This window comes from Neofelis nebulosa, chromosome 5 (genome assembly GCF_028018385.1).
Source record: "Neofelis nebulosa isolate mNeoNeb1 chromosome 5, mNeoNeb1.pri, whole genome shotgun sequence".
NCBI lineage: Eukaryota > Metazoa > Chordata > Mammalia > Carnivora > Felidae > Neofelis > Neofelis nebulosa.
Genome location: NC_080786.1, coordinates 26,914,937 through 26,939,982, shown reverse-complemented (window position 1 = coordinate 26,939,982; position 25,046 = coordinate 26,914,937). Strand labels below are relative to the sequence as shown.

Below are 25,046 nucleotides of genomic sequence, written 5' to 3'. Positions count from 1 at the left end.
CAGCCAATCATTTTGCATCTTGTGCCCAACTCCAGTAAAGCTTGTGGAAACGTGGCGGCTGGACAAAATGAGGTGGGTAGTACTAACTGGAGATTTCAGTTCTCTGTGATCACAGATTCCTCCATCTACGCAGATAATCGGGAGTCAGCTATGCTAAATTTACTAGTTGACTCGATGTGCTGGAGTAGAAACCACAGACAAGACTGCTTCTATTTCCAGACACTTTTTTTAATGCGCATCTTGTGTGTCTAGAACACAGATTTTGGAAGGCAGAATTACGACAGATGTATTATTCATATGGCACTGGTGACTGTGTCCATTTTTTACAATTTGATTGTTCTGGCTCTGGTCTGTCACCGCTTTGAAGTCTGGCACGAGAGCTTCCCTGACTGAAGCAATAAGCAGGTGGCTTTTATTGTCTCTGAGCAGATCTAAGCACTTAAAAAGAGGCTGCCCTACAATCTTACCCTTACTGGCCATTTGTCTCTTTGGTGGCTTGTGTTGGGTTCCTTTCTTTTCCATCTGATAAGAACCAGCTTCTACCTGTATTTCTTACAAATCTCACAGTGGAATGATCTAATTCTCACGCACCATTCTGAGACATGGCAAGTCACCTTTATGGCAGGCAGCTTGCCTCGCAGGCATTCTCAACTCCCTCAGTCATGTGCTCAATTCTGCCTCACTTCTCGTGAAAGGCTCAGACAGGGAGTTTCAGAAGCAGCTAGCTGTGTGGCTCCTTACCTTTTATTACAGTCTTTGGTGACTCAGAGAAGGCCTACGGTGCCCCAGGCTAATGCACCGTCAGGGAGTTCACCAACAGCGGTCTGGATTTCATGTCTCAATTCCTGATGCCCCAGCCATTTCCCATCATTTCACCATTTCAGATACATAGGAGAAGCTGAGCCTCCAGTCTATCTAGGGCAATGTGGAGAAGGGGGGGGGGGGGGGCGAGGAAGAGCCTGTCCAAAAGCACTGTGAATCTCCTCCACTTATACTGATCTTTAAACAAAATGCATTTGTAGGAATGGTTTCCAAAAAATGCCTTTTAATTCGTACAGGCTGGCTTCCACATCTGCCTTTGACAGTTATGGCCATTTACAAAATAGATGAAGCCCAGTGCAGATGCAAATGGGAAGGTCCTTTCCATGCTACCAGACACCTGCAGCAGGGGGAGCCCTGCTCTTTGTGGACTGACTGCACAGGCCTGTTCTAGGCCTGAGTTCAGGCAGCATTTGCTGCTGGACAGTTCCCTGCTTCCCAGCGAGGAGAGGAGACTGGAAGCAGAGTCTTCTCAGAGCTTCTGAAGCTGGAACATCTAGATTGGGAGTGCCTCTCTCTGGCCCTGACCATCGTACAGAAATGCAGACATGCACACTAAAAGTAGGCATGCTGTCCAAGACATGTGCCTAAATGTGATTCCCAAGGGCTGGTACATATTTCATTTCATTCAGATGGGTAGCATGTGTGTGTGTGTGTGTGTTAGTACAGCATGGCTTTCCACTGAAACACACTTAACTACTTCAATTATTTCTAATTCTAAAAAACTTAATTCGTACATGCAAAAAAATATATATGTATATTGTTAAGTTTTAAAAGAAATTTTGCCTTTGTTGATACTCTTAAAAATATCTTAATTAAAAAACACGAAGTTCTCTTATTCCTTTTCGTTGCATATATTTCTTCTATAACATCTCAAGAGCAATGTTTAGCTCATTAATTTTTAGAGTTTTAAACTTTTCCCTAAGAATTAAGACTATGAACTTTCCTAAATAAGGACTTCTGACATATCCCATAAATTTTGACATATGATCTCTTGATTATACAGTTCTAAATATTTTAAAGTTTTTATTATAATTTTAGCTCATTATTTAGAAATGTGATTTTAATTTAAAAATGTATAGACTTTAAAAATATCTTTTATTAGTTTCTAACTTAATTGAATTCTGATCAGTCTGGATCATATGACACCATTCTTACAGATTTGTTGATACCTGCTTGATAAGTTAAAAATGAGGGGCCCCTGGGTGTCTCAGTCGGTTAAGCATTCAGCTTCGGCTTAGGTCATGATCTCACGGTTTGTGAGTTCGAGCTCCGCATCGGGCTCTGTGCTGACAGCTCAGAGCCTGGAGCCTCCTTCGGATTCTGTGTCTCCCTTTCTCTCTGCTCCTACCCAACTCAGGCTCTCTCTGTCTCTCAAAAATAAACATTAAATTTTTTTTTAAATATTGCACAATGAACAGCTAGTAAGCTCTCCACCTTGATTCAACAGTTGTTAATGTTCATTTCTTCTTCAGAAGAATGTCTCATTTTTCTATGAATGGTTCTAAATGAATGAGCCTATTAATTCAAGTTTGTTATGATTAAGTCTTTAATATCTTTACTCATTTTTGTCTGCTTGACTGATCAGTATTCAAACTTGTGTACTGAAATCTCCAACTTTGATGACAGTTCAAGGGCAATTTCTCCTTGTAGTTTTTCAATTTACACTTTGTATATTTTAAGATTTTTTTAACACCCTCTTAGAAATTTAGAATTGTTATATCTTCTTCATGAATTGAACATTTAGCTTTTCATTCCTGCAAAATGGTTTTATTTCAGGGCACCTGGGTGGCTCAGTCGGTTAAGCATCCAACTCTTGATTTTGGCTCTGGTCATGATCTTATGGTTGGTGAGCTTGAGCCCCACATTAGGCTCTGTGCTGACAGTGAAGAGCCTGCTTGGGATTCTCTCTCTCCCCCACTCTCTCTCAAAATAAATAAACTTAAAAAAAATACCAACATGGTTTTGTTTAAAAGAGTATTTTTTCTGATATTAATATACCCTTTCCAGCTTTCTTTTTATGGTTATCTTTAGGTTTGTATATGTCGTCTTCTGCATATAGCAGTATATATTAAGTTTGTAGCTTATTTTAAAAAAATCTATTTGCCTGGTATATTTTTTTCCATAATTTTACTTTCAGCTTTTCCCATGTCATTATTTTGTGGTCGTGTCTCTATAATTGAAAACAAGTATAGCTGGATTTTATTTTCATTCTTAAATCCATCAATCTCTGTAACTGGCATGTTTAGTCTGTTTATGTTTATTATGACTCCTGCTATATTTAAATGGATTTGATCCCGCTGTCTTACTTTCTGCCTTCTACTTGTCTTCCCTCCCCCCCCTTTCTTGCCTTTTTATTTTTAAAAAAACTATTTATTGGGGCACCTGGGTGGTTTAGTTGGTTGAGCTGTCAACTCTGGATTTCAGCTCAGGGCAAGATCTCACAGTCTGTGACATCAAGCCCTGTGCTGGGCTCTCTGCTGGCAGCCAGAGCCTACTATTTATCATGCTGTTGTTTTTATTCCATTTTCCCACACTACATTTTTGGTAGTTAGCTACGTTCCATTTTTTTTTTTCACATGTACCATCAAAATTTCTAATGCATTTTTAAGAGAGTCTTAAGTTTTTCAGTAGCCTAACTGCCAGACCAAACTATTCAAGTTCCTAGAACTCTTGAACTCTAACTCCATTTATCTCCCTCTGACGTATATTATTGTCCCTTTTTTCAGTACCATCTTCTTTACCCTTAAGGCTCAACTTCATTTTTTTAAGTAACAAAAGGTGATGTTATTGTTCAGTATATAATTTCAAGTTTAGTAAATATTTATTCATATTTGCAGTATTAGTACTTTTTTTCCTGTTAAACCACTAGATGCCGACAAATATGTTGTGTTCATACCTTTGTTAATAAGTTCAGCTTTTTTGTAACCCTACAAATTAGATACTACTATTACTTAAAATATAACATTTAGATCTGCCTAAATATTGACGAATTTTGATCATTTATTATTGCATCTCAGCTCTTCCTTCTGTGGTCATTTTCATTTTCCTTGAAGTACATACTTTAGAAGTTCCGTTAGCAGAGGTGTTTGTGGTGAACTATTGTTTTTTGTTTATCCTAATTCTCTTTGTTTTACAATTATTGTATTTCTATTTTATTTCCTTTTTAATTTAAATTTTAGTTAACATACAGTACAATATTGGTTTCAGAAGCAGAACTCAGTGACTCATCATTTGCGTATAACACCCAGTGTTCATCACAAGTGCCTTCCTTAGTACTCATTACTCATCTAACCTCATCCTCCCATCTCCCCGCCTCCATCATCAATCCATAGTTTGCTCTGTATCAAGAATCTTTTTGTGGTTTGTTTCCCTCTCTTCTCTCCCCACCTTCCCATATATTAGTCTGTTTCTTAAATTCCACATATGAGTGAAATTATATGGTATTTGTCTTTCTCTGATTGACTTATTTTGCTTAGCAGAATACACTCTAGCTCCATCAACATCATGGCAAATAGCAAGATTTCATTCTTTTTAATGGCTAATATTCCATTACACACACACACACACACACACACACACACACCATATATTCTTTATCCATTTATTGGTTGATGGACATTTGGGCTCTCTCCATAGTTTGGCTATTGTTGATAATGCTGCTATAAACACCGGGCTGCATGTACCTCTTTGAATGTGTATTTTTGTATCCTTTGGGTAAATACCTAGTAGTGCAACTGCTGGGTCATAGGGTAGTTCCATTTTGAAAAAAAATTTTTTTTCTACATTTATTTCTTTTTAAGAGACACAGCACTAGTGGGGGAGGGGCAGAGAGAGAGAGAGAGAGAGAGAGAGACAGACAGAATCTAAAGCAGGCTCCAGGCTCTGAGGTGTCAGCACAGAGCCTGACACAGGGCTCGAACTCACAGACCAGACCTCGAGATCATAACATGAGCCGAAGTCAGAAGCTCAACTGACTGAGCCACCCAGGTGCCCCCATTTTTAATTTCTTCCTCCCTTCCTCCCTTCCTTCCTTCACAAGTTTACTTATTTATTTTGAGAGAGAGAGATAAAAGAGGAAGGGGCAGAGAGAGAGAGAGAGAGAGAGAGAGAAAGAGAGAGAGAATCTCAAGCAGGCTCCACACCATCAGTGTGGAGCTTCATGCGGGGCTCCGGCCCACGAATTGTAAGATTATGACCTGAGTCCAAATCAGACCCTTAACCTACTGAGCCACCCAGGTGCCCCTATTTTTAGTTTCCTGAGGAACATCCATACCATTCTCCAGAGTGGCTGCCCCAGTTTGCATTCCCACCAACAGCGCAAGAGGGTTCCCCTTTCTCCACATCCTCATCAACACCTGTTGTTTCTTGTCCTGTTCATTTTAGCCATTCTGACAGGTGTGAAGTGATAGCTCATCATGGTTTTGATTTGTATTTCCCTGATGATGAGTGATATTGAGCATCTTTTCATGTGTCTGTCAGCCATCTGGATGTCTTCTTTGGAAAAGTATCTAGTCATGTCTTTTGCCCATTTCTTCACTGGATTCTTTGTTTTTTGGGTGTTGAGTTTGATAAATTCTTTATAGATTTTGGATACTACCCCTTGTCCTGATATGTCATTTTCAAATATCTTCTCCCATTCGGAAGGTTGCCTTTTAGTTTTGTTGATTGTTTCCTTCACTATGCAGAAGCTTTTTATCTTGATGAAGCCCAATAGTTCATATTTGTTTTTTTCCCTTGCCTCCAGAGATGTGTCTAGTAAGAAGTTGCTGTGGCTGAGGTCAAAGAGGTCACTGCCTAAGTTCTCCTTAGGGTTTTGATGGTTTTCTGTCTCATATTAGGTCTTTGATCCTTTTGAATTTATTTTTGTGTATGGTGTAACAAAGTGGTCCAGTTTCATTCTGCTGCATATCACCATCCAATTTTCCCAGCATTACTTGTTGAAGAGACTGTATTTTTTTGATCGCATATTCTTCACTGCTTTGTCAAAGATAAGTTGACCATATAGTTGTGGGTCCATTTCTGGGTTTTTTATTATGTTCCATTGATCTATGTGTCTGTTTTTGTGCCAGTACCATACTGTCTTGACTATAGCTTTGTAATACAGCTTGAAATCAGAATTGTGATGCCTCCAGTTTTGTTTTTCTTTTTCAGGATTGCTTTGGCTACCTGCAGTCTTTTGTGATTCCATACAAATTTTAGGATTGTTCTGGCTCTATGGAAAATGCTGGTGGTATTTTGGTAGGGATTGCATTAAATGTGTAGATTTCTTTGGGTAGTATAGACATTTTAACGCAATGTTTGTTCTTCCAGTCCATGAACATGGAATGCTTTTCCATTTTTTTGTGTCTTTTTCAATGTCTTTCTTAAGTGTTCTATAGTTTTCAGAGGATAGATATTTTACCTCTTCAGTTAGGTTTATTCTCAGGTATCTTATTGTTTTTGGTGCAATTGTAAATAGGATTCCTTGATTTCTTTTTCTGCTGCTTTGTTACTGGTGTATAGAAAGGCAACTGATTTCTGCATGTTGATTTTATATCCTGTGACTTTGCGAAATTCATGTGTTAGTTCTAGCAACTTTTTGGTGGGGTCTTTCAGGTTTCCTACACAGAGTATCATGTCATCCGCAGATAGGGAAAGTTTGACTTCTTCCCTGCTGATTTGGATGTCTTGTATTTATTTATTTATTTTTTGATTGCTGAGGCTAAGACTTACAGTACTATTGTTAAATATTAACAGTGACAGTGGACATCCCTATCTTGTTCGTGACCATATGGGAAATGCTCTCAGTTTTTCCCCATTGAGGATGATATTAGCTGTGGGTCTTTCAAATATGGTCTTTATGATGTTGAAGCAAGTTTCATCTATCCCTACTTTGTTGAGGGTTTTTAACAAGAATGGATGCTATGTTTTGTCAAATGCTTTTTCTGTATCTATTGACAGGATCATATAGTTCTCCTTTTTTAAACTTTTATTAATGTGGTATATTACGTTGATTGATTTGTGAATACTGAACCACCCCTGCAGTCCAGGAATAAATTCCACTTGATCATGGTGAATAATTCTTTTAATGTACTGTTGAATTCAATTTGCTAGCATCTTGTTGAGAATTTCTGCATCCATGTTAATCAGGGATATTACCCTGTAATTCTCCTTTTTAGTGGCATCTTTGGTTTTGGAAGCAAGGTAATGTTGGCTTTGTAGAATCAGCTTGGCAGTTTTCCTTTTATTTATATTTTTTGGGAACAGTTTGAGAAGAATAGGTATTAACTTTTCTTTAGATATCTGGTAGAATTCCCCTGGGAAGCCATCTGGCCTAGGACTCTTGCCTGTTGGGAGATTTTTAATTACTGATTCAATTTCTTTGCTGGTTATAGGTCTGTTCAAAATTTCCATTTCTTCCTGTTTCAGTTTTGGTAGTTTGTGAGTTTCTAGGAATTTGTCCATTTCTTCCAGAATTCCCAGTTTTTTGGCATATAATTTTTCATAGTATTCTCTTACAATTGTTTGTTTTTTTCTGGTGTTGTGGTCTTTCCTCTTTCATTCATGATTTTATCTATTTGGGTCCTTTCTCTTTTATTTTTTGATGAATATGGGTAGGGGTTTATCAATTTCATTAATTCTTTCAAAGAACCAGCTCTTAGTTTCAATGATATATTCTATTGGATTATTTTGTTTCTATATCATTTATTTCAGCTCTAATCTTTATTATCTCCCTTATTTGATGGCTTTAGGCTTTATTTGCTGCTTCTTTTCTAGGTCCTTTAGGAGTAAGTTTAGGTTGTGTATTTGGGACCTTTCTTGCTTCTAGGGATAGGCCAAAATTGCAATGTACTTTCCTTTTAGGACTGATTTTGCTGCATACAAAAGGTTTTTGGACTGTCACATTTTCACTTTCATTTGTTTCCATATATTTATATATATATGGAATATATATATATATTTTTTATTTCTTCATTAATTTCCTGGTTAACCCATTCATTCTTTAGTAGGATGTTGTTTAATTTCCATATATTTGAGGGATTTCCAAGTTTTTTCCTGTGGTTGACTTCAAGATTCATAGCACTGTGGTCTGAAAATATCCATGGTATGATCTCGATTTTTGTGTACTTGTTGAGGGCTGATGTGTGACCCAGTATATGATCTATTTTGGAGAATGTTCCATGTGCACTTGAAAAGAATGTGTATTCTGCTTTAGGATGAAATGTTCTGGATATATGTATCTGTTAAGTCCATTCGGTCCAGTGTGTCATTCAAAGCCATTGTTTCCTTGATTTTTTGCTTAGATGATCTGTCCATTGTTGTAAGTGGGGTGTTAAAGTCCCCTACTATTGTTTTATAAGCAGTGTGTTTATGTTTGCTAGATGTATATATTTGGATGCTTCCAAGTTGGGGCAGTAAATATTTATAATCATTAGATCTTGATTGATAGACCCCTTAATTATAATACCTTTGTCATTTTTTGTTAGTCTTTGTTTTAAGATCTAGTTTGTATGATTTAAGTGTGGCGACTGTCTCTTTCTTTTAACGTCCATTAGCTGGATGGATGGTTCTCCATCCCCTCACTTTCAATCTGTAGGTGTATTTAGGTCTGAAATGAGTCTCTTATAGTAAGCTTATCGATAGATCTTGGCTTTTTATCCATTCTGATACCATATGTCTATTGATTGGAGCAGTTAGTGCACTTACATTCTGAGTGATTATTGAAAGATATGAATTTAGTGCCATTATGTAACCTGTAGAGTTGGTGTTTTTGGTGATGCTCTCTAGGCCTTTCTAGTCTTTGTTGATTTTGTTTTTTGTTTTTTTTTTCCTCCACTCAAAGAGTCACCCTTAAAATTTCAGGTAGGTCTGGTTTAGTGGTCACAAACTCCTTTAATTTTTGTCTGGGAAACTCTTTATCTCTCTATTTTGAATGACAGCCTTGCTGGACAGGGTATTTTTAACTTCATATTTTTTTTCCATTCAGCACATTGAATACATCTTGCCACTCCTTTCTGGCCTGCCAAGTTTCTGTGGACAGATCTGCTGCGAACCTGATCTGTCTTCCCTTGTAGGTTAAAGACTTTTTTCCCTGCTGCTTTCACGATTCTTTCCTTATCTGTGTATTTTGTGAATTTGACTCTGATATATCTGGCAATGGCTCACTTTTGTTGAATTTAATGGGAGCTCTCTGTGCTCCTTGGATTTTGATGTCTGTGTCCGTCCCCAGATTAGGAACATTTTCAGCTATAATTTGCACATATAAACCTTCTGCCCCTTTTCTCTCTTTTCATCTTCTGGGGACTTCTATGTTATTATGGTATTTAAAAAAATTTTTTTAATGTTGGTTTTATTTGAGAGACAGAGCATGAGTGGGGGAGGGGCAGAGAGAGAGGGAAACACATAATCTGAAGCAGGCTCCAGGCTCTGAGATGTCATCCCAGAGCCCGACGCAGGGCTCAAACCCACGAACCACAAGATCATGACCTGAGCCGAAGTCAGATGCTTAACCGACTGAGCCACCCAGGAGCCCCCAGTGTTACTACGTTTTAATAAATTGCTGAGTTCCTTAAGTCTGCCTTCATGATCCCTGACTTTTGTTTCTTTTTTTCAGCTTTATTATTTTCCATAATTATATACTCTACATCGCTAACTTGCCCCTCTGCCTTGTCCACCCTTGTTTTATGGCCTCTATTTGGGTTTGCATCTTGGTTATAACATTTTTAATTTTGGCCTGACTAGATTTTAGTTCTTTTATCTCTGCAGAAAGGGATTCTCTGGTGTCTTCTATGCTTTTTCCAAGCCCAGCTAGTATCCTTACAGTTGTTTTAAATTCTAGTTCAGACATCTTACTTATATCTGCATTGACTAAATCCTTGACCATCTTTTCTTTCTGTCCTTTATTTTGAAGTGAGTTCCTCTGTCTTGTCATTTGGGAGGAAGAAAAAAGCAATAATAATAATAATGATAGAATGAAATAAAAAACTTAAAAAATCAAATAAAGGAAGCTAGATCCTAGGTGTGTTTTGGTCTGCTTGTTAAGAGAAGCTTGATAGGAAAAGGAGAAAAAAGAAGAGAGAAACAAAAATTAAAAATAAAAAGATCAAATAAATAAAATTAAAATAAAAAATTTTGTTCTTTCTGTATCCAAGAAACAAAACAACAAAAACAAAACAGAAGCAACAACAACAAAAAAAACAAACAAATTAACAAAAACCTCCAAATGAGGTTTCCCCTAGAAACAGTTTCCCCTAGAGCTGAAACTTTGCAGCAGTCTATGGCCAGTAGCCTAGCTGGTGGAAAGGATTTGTGTTGGTCTTCTGGGGGAGGGGCCTGCAGCTCTGATTCTCAGGTGGCTTGCCCTAGTGGAGATGCGCCTGAAAGCACAGGGTAGCCGGGGCTTGGTGTAACAGCTCCATTCTTCACTTGGTGATGCTGTTCATCTCATTGGGGTGGATCAGTGCTGGTGGGCTAATGGTAAAAACGGCTTCACCCTGCTCTCCAGTCTCCAGAGTGGGTGGTTCATGCCCTCATCGATGTGTGATCAGTCACCCCTCCTATGTCCCTGGTTTTCATCACCTCCCTACCTTTCCCCTGTGTCTGAGCCATCCGCCTACTAGGCGGCGCCTCCCTCCAGAGTTTTGTCTCAGGTGCAGCTGTGTTTCAAAACCCCACACTTAAGAGACCTCTGTGGCTAGAACCCGCAGTGGTCCTCTGGGGGAGGGTCTCACCAGGCTGTGGCTGGGGCTGACTTGTCCCAGGAAATGGTCACACCAATGCACAGCGCTCAGAGTTTATGGAAAACATATAGCAGGTGCCGGGGTTTGCTGCCCTCAGCCAGCAACTTTGTTCCTATACCAGTGAGTGTGGTGGGTTGATGGCTCTCACCAGGTTTTCACCCATGGAGAGGCCGTATCACCTTTATCCAATGCCTTCCAAGCAGGGAAACCGCTTCTCCCCCGTGTGGCCCACACGGCCTGCTCGCAGGGCTCCACCCTGCTTCCTGGCTGAAGCACTGCCAGGGGCCGGCTTCTCAAACTTCAGACTCTGGGCTCTGCTGTTTGTGAAAAAACTGGTGGTATTGAAACCCTCTCTTCTCCCCCCCCTCCCCCCCATCACTGGTTTTGGGGAAATGTTTTCTTGTGCAGTCCCCTGGGCACGTGTTCACACTTCCTCTCTAGCTGCTTTCAGAGGGAGTGCTTTCTTAAACAAACCAGGAGTGCTGCCCTCTCTCCCCCGTCCTCCTCTCTGTGAAAACAGCTCCCTTCCTTTGGGACGCTGAGGCTCTTCTCTTCCCCGGGTCACCTTTCTGCATTATGTACTTCCCATGTTCTCTCCCTCAAATTATGCAGATTTCTGTTAATCCTCAGATCGACTGCGGAGGTGTTCAAAACGGTTTGATGATGATCCGGCTGCATTCGAGGGATGAGACAAGCCCAGGGTCCCCTCACTACTCCAACCACCTTAGCTCCTCCTTCCATGTTTCTACCAGTATTTTTTAAAGACAGTTTTTCTAAGTTGACAAAAAGGTTCTTCCGTTACTTTAAAAGTTCTTAACAGTTTTGTGGCTTCCACTTTTGCTACTGATAACCCAGCTGCCGGCCTAATTATAGTTTCTTTGTAGATAATTTTTTCTTTCAGGCTGTTTTGTCCTTTGGCTTGGCATCTGCATTTCCTTACACGATGTCTAACTGTTGCTTTCTTTTCATTTGTTGTACACCTTGTAATTTCTTCATTTTTAATTCATGTCTTCCACAAGTTCTTAAAAATGATCATCTCTTGATATATTTGAATATTGTCTCATTAATTGTTTCTATTTTATCTGATCCCAAGAATTCCAATTTGACATAGGTTAGGTCTTTCTATTCCATTCTGTCTCTAAGCTGCTTACATTTATCTTCTCTGCACTGTGAGATTTCTTCAGCTTTATTTTCCAGTTCATTATGTTTCTCTTTAGATGTGCCTATTATTCATCCATTGGATGGATTAATTCATCCACTGAGTTTTAGAAACTTTTTTAACTCACAGACTATTGTAAAGAACAGAGCTCCAAATAAATACTTGTCCACTTTTAACCTATTTGGTTCTCCAGATGTTACCATTTTATTTATTACTCCGTGTGTGAGTACACACACACACACACACACACACACACACACACACATATATATGCCCATACACTCATATCTCCACAAATACACACAAACCCCATCTTCTTTCTTTTTAGGAAAATCACCTGGAAGTAGGCTGCAGACATTATACACATTACTTTCAAATACTTCAACATACCTATCTCAAGAACAAAGACATTCTCGCATACGAACCTCATACAATTACCGCACAAAGGAAATCTACACGAATCAATAATATAATCCTCAAGTTTCCCCAGTTGTCCACCAGATGTTGTTTACATAAGCTTTTTTTCTGTCCTGGGATCAGTCAAGGTTCACACCATTACATTTGGCCATTTTGTCTCTTTAGTCTCTCCCATCCTAGCATAGTACCCCACTTCCCCTGGCTGCTCATGACATTGAAACCTCTGAAAAGGCCAGGTATTCTGAAGAAAACTCCACATTCTGGAATTGTCTAGAGGTTTCTTTATTATGAGACTTGGGTCAAACCTTCCCTGCAAGAATCTCACACAGGTGATGTAGCTCCCCCTGCATCACCTCAGGAGGCACATAAGTCAAATTTTGGTTACAGTGGGTATTGCCAGATCTCACCATGTACATGGACATTTCCTTTTTTTTTTTTTTTTTTTTGTAATTAATAAGTTAGTGATGTGTGAATGGCTCTGGAACACTCTGAAATAGCTTGTTGCCAAACAACCTGTCACCCCATGTTTTTAGCATTCCTTGATTCTTGTTTGACTCAGTTACTATATTGGAGATAACAAACTGGTGATTTTTTAATTCTATCATTTTCTTCTACATTTACTAGCAGCACATTCGATAAAAAAGAACTTTTACTATCCTCCTCCATTTTGGGGTCTCTATATAGACTTGTGGATTTTATTTTATTTTATTTTCTTACTTACTTACTGAGAGAGCATGCCCATGTGCACCAGTGTGTATGAGCAGGGGAGGGGCAAAGGGAGAGAGAGAATCTTAAGCAGGCCCATGCTCAGAGTGAGCCTGAGGCACAGCTCAGTCTCACGACCATGAGATCATCACCTGAACAGAAATCAGAGTTGGACACTCAACTGACTGAGCCACCCAGGCCCCCCTAGACTTGTGGATTTTAAAAACTCATTGTTATAATCCATTACCATTATTCTTTTTGATGTCAAACTGTCCAAAATTGGACCATTGGGAATCTTTTCAAGGTTGCTCCTTTGTCCTTTTCACGACACCGCTAGTTTTTGACTACTTCCTTGCTTTCTGGCATTATAAATATTTGAGGGACACATTGTACTTTCCCTGCTACTGCCTAGAATTAGCTGCTTATCTAAGAAACCATGGCTTCTTTGAGTGGGGAATGGTATTTAGAAACCAATATCCAGTCATTAGGTATGCTCATGGCCACTAAAGTGTCGCATTGTTTTTTTTTTTAATTTTTTTATGTTTATTTATTTTTGAGAGAGAGAGAGCATGAGCAGGGGAGGGGAAGATAGAGAGGGAGACACAGAATCTGGAGCAGGCTCCGGGCTCTGAGATGTCAGCACAGAGCTTGACATGGGGCCCGAACCCACGAACCATGTGATCCTGACCTGAGTCAAAGTCAGATGCTCAAACGACTGAGCCACTGAGGCACCCCTCTCATTGGTTGTTTTATTTCAACATTTAGGTTTTCCACTTTTAAAAACCGCTTGTTTTTCAGATCAACCTGGTCATTTTTGATTACCTCTTATTTCCTCAAATTATATTTTAATATCATGTAGCAATAGATTTTATCCAAATGGAATGGGGGAGGATAAAGAGGAAGAAAAGGAAGAGGAAGAAACTATAGAGAATGAGGAGAAAAAAGGAGGGCACATTCATTTATCAAGTTCTATCAAGCTGAAAATACCTTTGCAACTGCTGTGGGGGCTGCTTCAGATCTGTAGAGCTGAATCTATTGCACTTCATTTTGAAGTTTATTGGTGGATATTTGTTGATTGCACCTAGGAAGAGAAAAATCTGTGATGAGTCTCTTATTCATGGTTATTGACATTACAGCAAACTGTTCTGTATGCAAAGCATCACTTCACCTTTGCAATGTTCATAAAAGCAAGATACTAACTAAGGGGGCCATATGAGATGAAAGCAAGTTTCTCAGGGGAGTCTCTAAAACTGGGTTTAGAAAATACATCTCTGCTGAATTTATAGGTGGAGCATTCAACTTACTTTCCAATAGATGCCTTTAGCTGCCAAAGTTGGTCAAACACTAGAGGAGATATTATGAGCCAGTCCTAAAAGTCTGGTCTCTAATTAGCATGAACTAGTCAGAATAGTTATTTTTTATTTGCTCCTTTGCAATATCAAAATGCAAAGGGAAAGGGATATTCCCTTTATAGTTTCTGTATCACTAACAGTAACAATAGTGCCATCTTGGGTTTAATTCATTAGTGGTTCACTTCATTTGGAGGTATATTAATTTTTTATAATAACAAAGCATGCCTCTGCCCACACAATTTAAACATTTTTTAAAAATTTATTTTGAGAGAGAGAAAGAGAGAGTGAGCACGCATGAGCATGCCAATGGGGGAGGGGCAGAGAGAGAGGGACAGAGAGAATCTCAAGCAGGCTCCATGCTGTCAGTGCATGACCCGATGCAGGGCCTGATCTCATGAACTGTGAGGTCATGACCTGAGCCAAAATCAAAAGTCGGATGCTTAACTGACTGAGCCACCCAGGTGCCCCACACAATTTAAACATCTAGGAGCCATTTTTGATGGGACACTTAAAAAAGTGTATTATTTACTTCCTTGTAGCATTAAATTCAACAGACCTGGTAAACAATTCAATTTCTTCCTTGGTGATCAAGGGTTATTCTAAGTAGCAAGTTTGTCCTGGGTTGTGATATAGCACTATCTCTAAAGCTGCTGTTGCAGACTGGACTGTGTGATTCTAGACTGAATGGCACAAGGCTATGATCTTTCTCCTCTTGTGCATCTGACTTTTTATCTTCGTTCTAAGCATCAGGTTGTTTAGCAATTTTGTTTCTCTTAGAAAATTTAAATCTGATGTGGACTGTGCTTGATGGCTACCTCTGTCACTGCATTAAGTAAGAGTCAGAAAGGGAGCCGCACTAGCTTCTCCAGGAGGGCAGTTACGGTGTCTGTTATGGTCGGTCGCTCCTTGTTAGGCCCACACCTGAACTGTGAGTGGCTCCGAGTAGGTACCTGATAAATATGTGTTGATGTTGAAGGAGTATGAATCCGTGGACTTGCTGTAAGATTACGTTAAAGCCTGTTTCAATTTCTACTTTTACTGCTATATTTTAAAGATGGGTGGTTTCTAGACACTGAAGTTCTAGAAAAGTGGTGTATAATTGTGTCACAGTAATGGCTTTCTGAAAGCACTTTACAGATCTTTCCCCTCCCCAAGTAATTCTTCTTAAAATATCTCTTCTCCTTTACCTAGGTGGTAATGGGGTGTTGTCATTTATTTAATTATACAGTTTGGCTAATTCCCGTGAAACACCACAAAGAATTTTGGGGGACTGAGGAAAGAAATTTCATCTTAAATGGTCTTGCCATTTTTTGCCTCATAAAGAGTTTTTTGTCTGTTTGTTTGTTTGTTTACAAGATTCTCAGTCTTCCGATGTTTTCTTTGGCTTTATCCTTACAAATGCCTTGTAATTACTTTTTCAGAATGATCCCCAGGCCCATTTCCCCCCTTTCTGTTCTCCAGCTCCTGTTTCCGATTCCTATTCCAAAACACATCCACATAAATTTTGTCCTGGGAGACTGCTTCTCCAGTGCTTCTCGAACCATAATGTGGATATGAATCACGTGACGATTTGATAAAAATGTACATTCTGGTTCAGAATATCTAGAGTAGGGTCTGAAGTTCTGCATTTTTCACCAGCTCCCAGGTAATGCTGATAATGTAGGTCCTAGACTCACATTTGGAGAAGCACAGGACTAGAGGACACAACGTCAGTACCGCCACCAATTTCCCAAGGTTCCTCATGCCTCACCTATATGGGACTAGACAGTCTTTGCAACCTTAACTTGTCTCATTGTGTAATGTCAGTGACAAGTTCGAGACACAATCAGAATCTCCCTGAAGCTACACTGGGGGGTGTTCTTCAGCCTGTGTGTTCATTTTTCCTTATCTGAACTCTAAGGGTTCATTCACCATGAAAATGTTCAGAAATCTGAGTACTTTTCAACCTCCAGAGCCATTAGGACATGGCTTCTTTTTACCCATTCCATCGCATACAAAGTGAACTGCATAGTTTCAAGGCAAAATTATTCCAAGAAATACAGCCCATGTTTCCTTTTTATAGGCACCAGTTACACTAATAGCTGGCATCATAAAAAGTCATTAACAAGGCTGAGAAAGTTTTGCAAGGATGCATGTTTCACTCTGGCAGGTAAAATGGTATCTCCTAATACCTCAAACCTCTGCCTTTGGAACTTGTCAAACAGCAAAGTCGAGAATTGTTCAATTATTCTTTGGCTCTTGCGTTCGGTGTGTTAACTGATGAAGCTTTCCATTGAAGGGCAGTGTGTTAATGTTACATGGCAGGGATTTCTACCTTATAGCTAAAGTCCAGGCTGTGACTATATTGCTCTGTGCAGACAGATGTGTGAGCAGCTGCTTGTTATGATTGCTTCTCCATGGGAACCAGAGGCATAAAAAAGATGAGCCAGAAAATTCAATGCTAGAAATCAGAGGTTTCCTCCCTCTACCACCCATCATTACCAATTTTCCTTTCTGACCTTGCAGTGCCCTTGAAGACAGAGGTTTCCAGGAATACATGTCAGTTCATCAACCCTTCTTTTGGGAATACCAAATATACTTGTAATGTGTAAAAAAAGAACAGATTTTATGACTTACGCCTGATTGAGTTTACAAAGGATCTCACAAACTTCACACTGTATCTGTGGTCAGGTTTATGAATTCGGCCAAGCTGGACCAAGTGGTGATCCAAAGGATAGCTGGCTAAATCTTCCAGTTCCTTGTCATTCCAAGCGGGGCCAAGGGAAAACACAAATAGGGCATAACCTTGACATTTGGCTCTCAAGGATTCTTTCTTTAAGGTTTCCCTGTCCAAGTGACTGGTTTCCCCAGCAGATATCACAAATATGACTTTGTTTCTTCTCATATTGGGTGTATTTAAAAAGATATTGTCCAGGGTCCACTGTAAGGCATGACCAATGAAAGCGTCTCCGTTTAGTTGTTGAACTGATTCTTCCAAGTGCCTCTTCATGAGGCGTTTACTGTTGTAGGTGGTAAGGTTGAACTCCGTTCTAACAGGACTCTTCTGAGTGTTGGGGAGGAAGTTGGGGGGAGCATGGCTTAATAGGGCCACCCGGTCTCCAGTGACAGAGGTCTCAGGCTCGGAGGTGATCTCAAAGTGATCTAACAGTGCTCCCAGAAAGTGTCTTATGTCTTCAAATTCAGCACTTCCCACATGGCGGGAGCTGTCCAGAAGGAAAGCAGCATCCACGTACGACTGCACAGGGGGTGGTCTGGCTTGTTCGCAAAAAGCATCCGGCTTGCATATATCTGCAGACCAAAAGCCACATAAGGTTACTAAAACAGACTGGACAGAAAAGATAGCATCTTAAATATTTTAACATTTGGGAACTACATAATCTTTGATATTAAAATAGTTACTAAATACCTTTGATATCAACAACAGAAGATTTCCTAGTACATAGTTGGCATCTATATTTAAAAGGTACAGATTTTATACCCAGCCGGTGTCTTGAATTCCATTCACTAAGGCAGTTTACTTTTAAAACTGAGGCTGCTTTGGACAGAAGCTTAATCTTGGCTGTATTTTAAGTTTATAAAGATTGAAGTAGACAGCTTATCTCATATAAGAGTATACCTTATCATAACATAAAAGCTAATGATCTCTCTAGATAGACAAGATACAGGTTAAACCAATGGCCCTTATCATTATTCTCACACTGTTCTACAATGAAAAGTAGTCTGCTCAAAAAGAGTGCAAAAAAGCAATGAATCTTTTACTTCAATTTAAATAAAGGTTTGTAATTCAAAGTCTATCTGGGTGTGGACATTAAGGACAAAGTTGGAGCTCACGTTTGTATCTCCATTGTGCTCATTAGTTGAGAGCTCAATACGTGTGTGTTAAATGAAAATAAATACTGCATATTAATGGACTTTCATAAAATATGGGGCCATTTTAATACATATGTATATCTCATTTAAAAAAGAACGTGTAGTAATAAAAGCAGAGAGTGAATTTCATTGAATCTGAACACAATGAATATTCAGAGGAATAAAAACAGATTTGGAAGTGGAAGGATCTTAGAGGTCACCTAGTCTCATTATACAGAAGAGACTGGGGGTAAGAGGGTACAATCGTTCTGCCAAACAATACCCTAATGGTTCGAGAAGTTCCTACATATGAAATCAGGGTTTATTGTGAGAGACAAGGCCATGTGGTGTGGCAGCAGCAGGGAGGCCCCTTGGCCTGAGAGCCAGGATGTCTTACTGTGCCCAGTAGCAAACATGCTGTGTGTCCCTACCCAAGTCACCACTGGGCTTCAATTCTGCACACTTGGGTGGGTCATATTTGTCCAAAGAACCCTTCCAGGGATGACCTCTGCAATCCTGAGGTTTTCAGTAATAGTAGACGGTTAAGGATGAGAATGCCTCTTTGAAAACTCAACAGAAGAAAGAGAAACGGAATAACCAGCATGTGGACAGCTGGCACTTAGAAATAGGTCCGGGGCACGAATCAAAGCAGTCAGATGAAAGGTTAATAACCAGAATGCAGATCCTTGGGGACGTAGCAAACTTCCTAACTTCAGTCTTGCTCACAGTCTCCATAAAGATGTGGCTTTGCACAAGTTATGTTACCCTTACTGAAATTCAGTAAAATTTTACGACCACGTTTAACGGTCAGATGACAGAACAGTCACCCGTGTGCAAGGCCGTTTCTAAAATCAGAGACAGCAGGCTGTCCATTTGCTCAATTTTGTGGGGGTTTTTAATTGCAGGAAACTACAGCCAAAATATCTTCGCTTATATGCCTAGGAGACAAAACAAGGATTTGAGCCAAGAAATGGGGCCAAAACCTATCTCCAGTCACACATGTACAACTTCTGGCTGTGCACTATACCAGCACACGTGGTAACTGACATGTCTGAAAGCTCGGCCGAGAGCTGGGGCAGGAGGCCTCTCCCCACAGCACAATTAGCACTGCGGCTGCATTGAGTAGGAAGCCAGTGCCTGGCCAACCCCGTGCCAGAGGGAGAGAGGGAGGGAGAAGAGAAGAGAAGAGAAGAAGAAAGCCGGGGAGTGAGGGGGAAGGGAGAGAAAGGGAGGGAGAAAGGAGGGAGAGCGGGAAAGGGTGAGAAAGGGAGGGGAGAGAGGGAGAAAATGGAGGGAGAAGGGGAGAGAGAGGGGGATGGTGGGGGGGGGCAGAGGGAGAGAAGACAAGAGGGAGGAGGGGGAGGGAAGGGAAAGACACTAATGAGTAGAGAGAAACAGAGGGGAAGACAGAAACAGGTGTGTGTGAAGAAGTTCCACTTCTCACTCAGAGTTACCTCCACACTGTGAGGTCATTTATATGGAAGCATTATTAACATGTCATTGACACACATAGAGGAGGAGAGGAACGAAGCATTTTCTTCAAGGCCAAATACCAAGTACCGGGGAGAATAACGGGATCTCTGCTACTCATCAATGGCAGCGTGGTGAAGCCATCCTTCTTGGGTCTCCTCTGGCTCTGCTTCCCTGGGCAAATGATCTCACCTCTCTAAGACTCATTTTCCTTATCCGTAAAATGTAGATAGTAGTAGTTCAAATGTCTCAGGGTGCTCATAAGGATGGGATGAAACAACGAAAAGAGTGCTTGGAACAGGGGCGCCTGGGTGGCTCAGTCAGTTAAGCGGCCGACTTCGGCTCAGGTCATGATCTCGCGGTCCATGAGTTTGAGCCCTGCGTCGGGCTCTGTGCTGACGGCTCAGAGCCTGGAGCCTGTTTCACATTCTGTGTCTCCCTCTCTCTGACCCTCCCCTGTTCATGCTCTGTCTCTCCCTGTCTCAAAAATAAGTAAAACATTAAAAAAATATTAAAAAAAAAAAAGAGTGCTTGGCACAGAAGAAGCACAACAGCTTCAGTATCAACCATCGTCAGCACCGCCACCAACGTTACACAAAGCAATAAAAACAGTGCACAGCTCACAATAAATGTCTGGTAACTGTCACAAATCACACCCACTGGGGATGGCAGCAGTTTCCACGGTCTTCCTAATTATCAGTGCACTCAAATTTTGAGCACACTCACCTACAGGTCTAGCCACTGGCCACTTCTCTAGCTGGGCCTGCAGACTGAGCATAAAACACAACAACGGATAAACCAGCATGGCAACTCACTTTGATGCCTCTTTGCAATGAGAAATGCACAGATTTGTACTCGTTTCCACTTATACTGTAAAGCATTTCTTTGGGGTTGTGAATGTTTGAGATTTAGAAGACACGTAAATTTACTTCATAGCATGAAAAACTTGGCAATGAGACAGGTTGAGTTTTTCTAAAAATCATTCCTGTTTCTGGGAAGCTGCACAAGTGGAGAGGCCTGGAATGCAGTTCTCCTACTCCGATACGTGGGAGGAGACCCTGCTCGCTGGGGTTCCATCTGCGGACAATGCAGCAAGAGGAGGTGAGCGCAGAGCCCCAGGGAAATTTTGCCGAGGCCACTCGCATCCCTGCTGCTGCCAAGTTTCAGCCACTCGCGCCAACGGTGACTCAATGTGCTTAACAGGCCTGATCAAATTGTGTTCTCTCTGTGGGTCTTACCATAGCAGAAAGTGCACCGCTGGAGTCTCTCTAACGTTGGCGTGTAGTCGGTCCCGGATGGAACCATTATAACTTGGAATGTGCCAGTGTCATCAATCTGCAAGAAGCAGAAGCAAGAGAAAGAACAGCTTAGTGGGCGGGCCTGCAAGAACCTCCCGGCATTGTTCAGAGCACTGAGATCTTTTGAGTGAAATCACAGAATGCACTTTACAACTGCCTCTGCGTTCTCATTAATGAGCCAGGCGTGGAAGCTGGTGTTGCAGACCCAGTTCCACATCCAGGCAGCTCTCCTCTGAACCCCTTCCAATTTAGTCCCATTGTCAGTAACCTCCCTGGGGAGTTTGAGACTGGAGAGCAGGGAGAAAATAAGGAGGCTTCAAATAATGAAGAATAATTAGCTTGTCAGTTAACCGATTCACAGATCCATTGACAGCTGAGGGGAAAGTATGGGTACAGTCGTATCTAATGCCTGAGAGATGGGAAAGCCGTTTCCCTACTCTTTCTCAGGGAAGTTTCCTGCCCATACTTTATCCACGAAGGTAGCACTTTGCCAGCCATGGTTAAGTCGGGGAGACTCCATCGCTCTGCAGAGCAGACTGCACCAGGGATGGGCCTCTGAGCCAATCAGATCCATCCTCTCAGGCATTTGGAAGTGGGGCCCTGAGAGCAGCGATTCCCCCTCTATGTTGGTGGCAAACGCTAACAGAGCTGTAGGCCGGCCATGTTCTATCTGAGGAGCGATGGGAAGGAAATGAGGGAAGTGGGCAAGAGGAAAGGAAGTGGCGCTCTCCCCGAGGCTTAGCTTTGTTTCCGCCCATCTTTTATTCTGCGTAGAAGGGATGGAGAAATCTGTGCTCACCAGAATTCCTCCCTAGAAGTTAGAATTCTTTATGGGCAAGTCAAATTTCACTGGAAATAAGAGGCGGTTGCCAAGCACATTTAGAGGGAAAACCTTCATGGCAAAACAAAGCTGAGACTGAGGTTTTCCCGGTAAAAGAAAAATGGCCTTCCATTTCAGAAGGGAGGACTAGCTCATCACTCAGCTTGATACCATTATGAGAAATTTCCAAAAGGGAGGGCACAGTCCATGTGCTAAGGATTGCAGGGCTATCATTGCATGTTATCAGAGCATCTGCTTCCAAGTCCTGCTGCATGTGCCTGCACGGGTCCCAAATTTCACACTGGACTGCTGAACTCTCAGACAAATCAAGATTTAGAAAAGCCATGATAATTATGAACAAACTAGCGTTTTAAAAGATGGCCCCCAAGTAAAAATTCATTGCCACTAAATTGTTGAGTTCTGTTCTTAAAATAATAAATAACAGTTCAAGTGTAGGGAAGTACATCTGAACAGATCAGACAGAAGAAAGAAAAAGAGGGCAAAAGGAGAAGTAGTAACATAATTTCCTTTCTGTAACACCAGGTAATGGTACTGGGTTCTCACAAACTTGTATACATGCCTCCATTTTTAGCTTTTCTACACAACCCTGTTTAGCTCCATCCTCTAAAGGTAGCTCCATGAGGGTGAATCTTCTGGTTTTCCATTTTACTCTTGTATCTCTGTAGGGTAGGATAGCACCTGGTATATAGGAGCTGCTCACTAAGCATCTGCCAAATGAATGACCCCTGGCCACAATTCTGACTTCTGTTTGCATCTCTAATTCTTTGTCTACTCAAGAGGTGTTTGGAGCTAATGCTGCTCATATTTAGGTGGCTCATTGTCAAGAATCTGAACTTCACTGGCGCTCTTTTGAGATAGATTCCTTCAAGATAGGAGCAAAGATGGGGTGCCTGGGTGGCTTAGTTGGCTGAGTGTCTAAATTTGGCTCAGGTCATGATCTCACAGTTCATGAGTTAGAGCTCTGCATTGGGCTTGCTGCTGTTAGTATGGAGCCTGCTTCAGATCCTCTGTCCCCCCTCTCCCTGTTCCCATCCCCTGCTTGCTCTCTCTCTCTCAAAAAAAAAAACAACAACAAAAAAGATTCTCTCTGCCCCTCTCCCCTGCTAGTACTCTCTCTCTTTCTAAACAAAAAAGAAAGGAGAAAAGAGTCTGTAGGTGATTTGGGTAGGAACTCTGAGTGAGATTAATACTCAATATAAAAACGAGCCAACCAAGTATATTTTCTCAAGTTACATACTGTGCACCTACCTTTGAGTAGGTGGTGGAATTGTGTTTATTTAAGTTTATATCACAAGTACTATCAATTACTCGTGTTAGGATATTATCTCATGTTTTGTGACTAGATAAAGCCCAGGAATTAAGAGATACAAATTTAACCATTAAATAAATAAATCATGGGATGTAAAATACAACATAGAAGATAAACAATAATATTGTGGTAACTTTGTATGATGACAGATACTACACTTGCCATGGTGAACATTTTGTTCCATATATATATATATATATATATATATATATATATATATATATCACTATGTTGTACAACCTGAAACTAAAATAATGTTAATATCAATTGTATATAAAAATTTAAAAAAAAATTTTAACTATAAAGATGCCTGAAAAAAGGAGACACAGTAATCTCCAATTTCCAACAAACCAAGAACAGCATATGACTTCTAAACTTTTCAAAAGTAGAAAGTAACCTTTTCTCCAAAACATTATATGACATCATTTGCATAAATATCAATACTGTTGCTATAGGACTTTCTTTTCTTTTCTTTTTTTGGGGGTGGGGGTGGGGGAGGGGAACAACCAAAGGCAAGCCTTTTAGCAGTTACTTTCCTAGATTACTGGGAACCAAAATCTAAACTCTACAGCTTTATGCAAGTACATAATAAAGTTCAGATACTAATGAATCTTTCCAGTGTGTAGAATAGTTTTTAAATCTTTTAACAGACAAACTTACAATCATGTGCAAAATGATATAAAAAAGAGTTGGTAGCCATAATAACTAGCTTTGGCATATAATATTTCATAGGTGAATGAGAAACAAAGGACAAGTAATAACCGACACCACAGAAATACAAAGGATTAGAAAACTATGAAAAATTATGTGCCAACAAATTGGTCAAACTAGAAGAAATGGATAAATTCCTAGAAACATACAACCTTCCAAAAATGAATGAAGAAGAAAGGGGAAATCTAAACAGTCTACCTACTAGTAACCAAACTGAATCAGTAATCAAAAAGCGCCCCAAGAAGAATAGTCCAGAACCAGACTGATTCACAGGTGAATTCTACCAAATATTCAAAGAAGAGTTAATATCTATTCTCCTCAAGTTATTCTAAAAAATAGAAGAGGAAGGAAAGCTTCCAAATATATTTCCTGACACCAAAACCAGACAAAGACATCACAAAAAAAAGAAGAAAAAAAGAAAACTATATGCTAATATCTATGATAAATATACACACAAAAATCATCAACAAAATATTATCAAACTACATTCAGGAAAAAAAATAAAAGGGAGCTTACCAAAAGCAAAACAGAAAATCAGACAAAAAATTAATGGAGGGGTGCCTGGGTGGCTCAGTTGGCTGAGCATCTGACTCTTGGTTTCAGCTGAGGTCATGATCTCACCATTTGTGGGTTACAGCCCTGTGTTGGGCTCTGCACTGGATATTATCTCACTGACAGCTTGAAACCTGCTTGGAATTCTCTCTCTGTTCTACATCTCTCAAAATAAATAAACACTTACAAAATTAAAAAAAAAAAACCAACACATTAAAAAAAAATCACTCACCATGCACCATCAAGTAGAATTTATTCCAGGGACACAAAGATGGTTCAGCATTTGCAAATCAATATATCACATTAATAAAACAAAGGATAAAATTATATGATCATCTCAATAGATGCAGAAAAAGCATTTGACAAAATTTAACATCTGTTCATGGCAAAAACTCTCAACAAAGCAGGTTTAGAGGAAACATACCTCAACATAATAAAGGCTATATATAAAAACCCCACAGCTAACATCATACTCAATGATGAAAACCTGAGAGCATTTCTGCTAACAGAAACAAGACAAGGATGTCCATTCTCACCACTTTTTATTCAACATAGTACTAGAAGTCCTAGCCACAGCAATCAGACAAGAAGAAGGAATAAAAGGCATCCAAATTGGTAAGGAAGAAATAAAACTGTCACTATTGGTAGATGACATGATACCATATACAGAAATCTTAAAGACCTCACCAAAAAACTACTGCAATTGTTAAGTGAATTCAGTAAGGTCACAAATACAAAATCAATGTACAGAAATATGTTACATTTCTATACACCAATAATGAAGCAACAGAAAGAAATTAAGAAACCAATCCCATTTACAACTGCACCAAAAAGAATAAAAT

The 25,046-nt window shown here is 40.1% G+C and overlaps 1 protein-coding gene across 1 annotated transcript in view; it reads right to left on the bottom strand.

Annotated features, from left to right (window-relative positions):
- The window catches only part of COL6A6 (collagen type VI alpha 6 chain), a 165,731-nt gene that overhangs the window by 4,591 nt on the left and 136,094 nt on the right, over positions 1-25,046 (bottom strand). The window contains exons 34-36 of the mRNA XM_058729869.1: positions 20,732-20,828; positions 16,791-17,462; positions 13,810-13,903 (exon numbers count right to left, since the gene is read on the bottom strand). Coding sequence (XP_058585852.1) covers positions 13,810-13,903; positions 16,791-17,462; positions 20,732-20,828 — 863 coding nt within the window. The remainder of the gene's footprint in view (positions 1-13,809; positions 13,904-16,790; positions 17,463-20,731; positions 20,829-25,046) is intronic.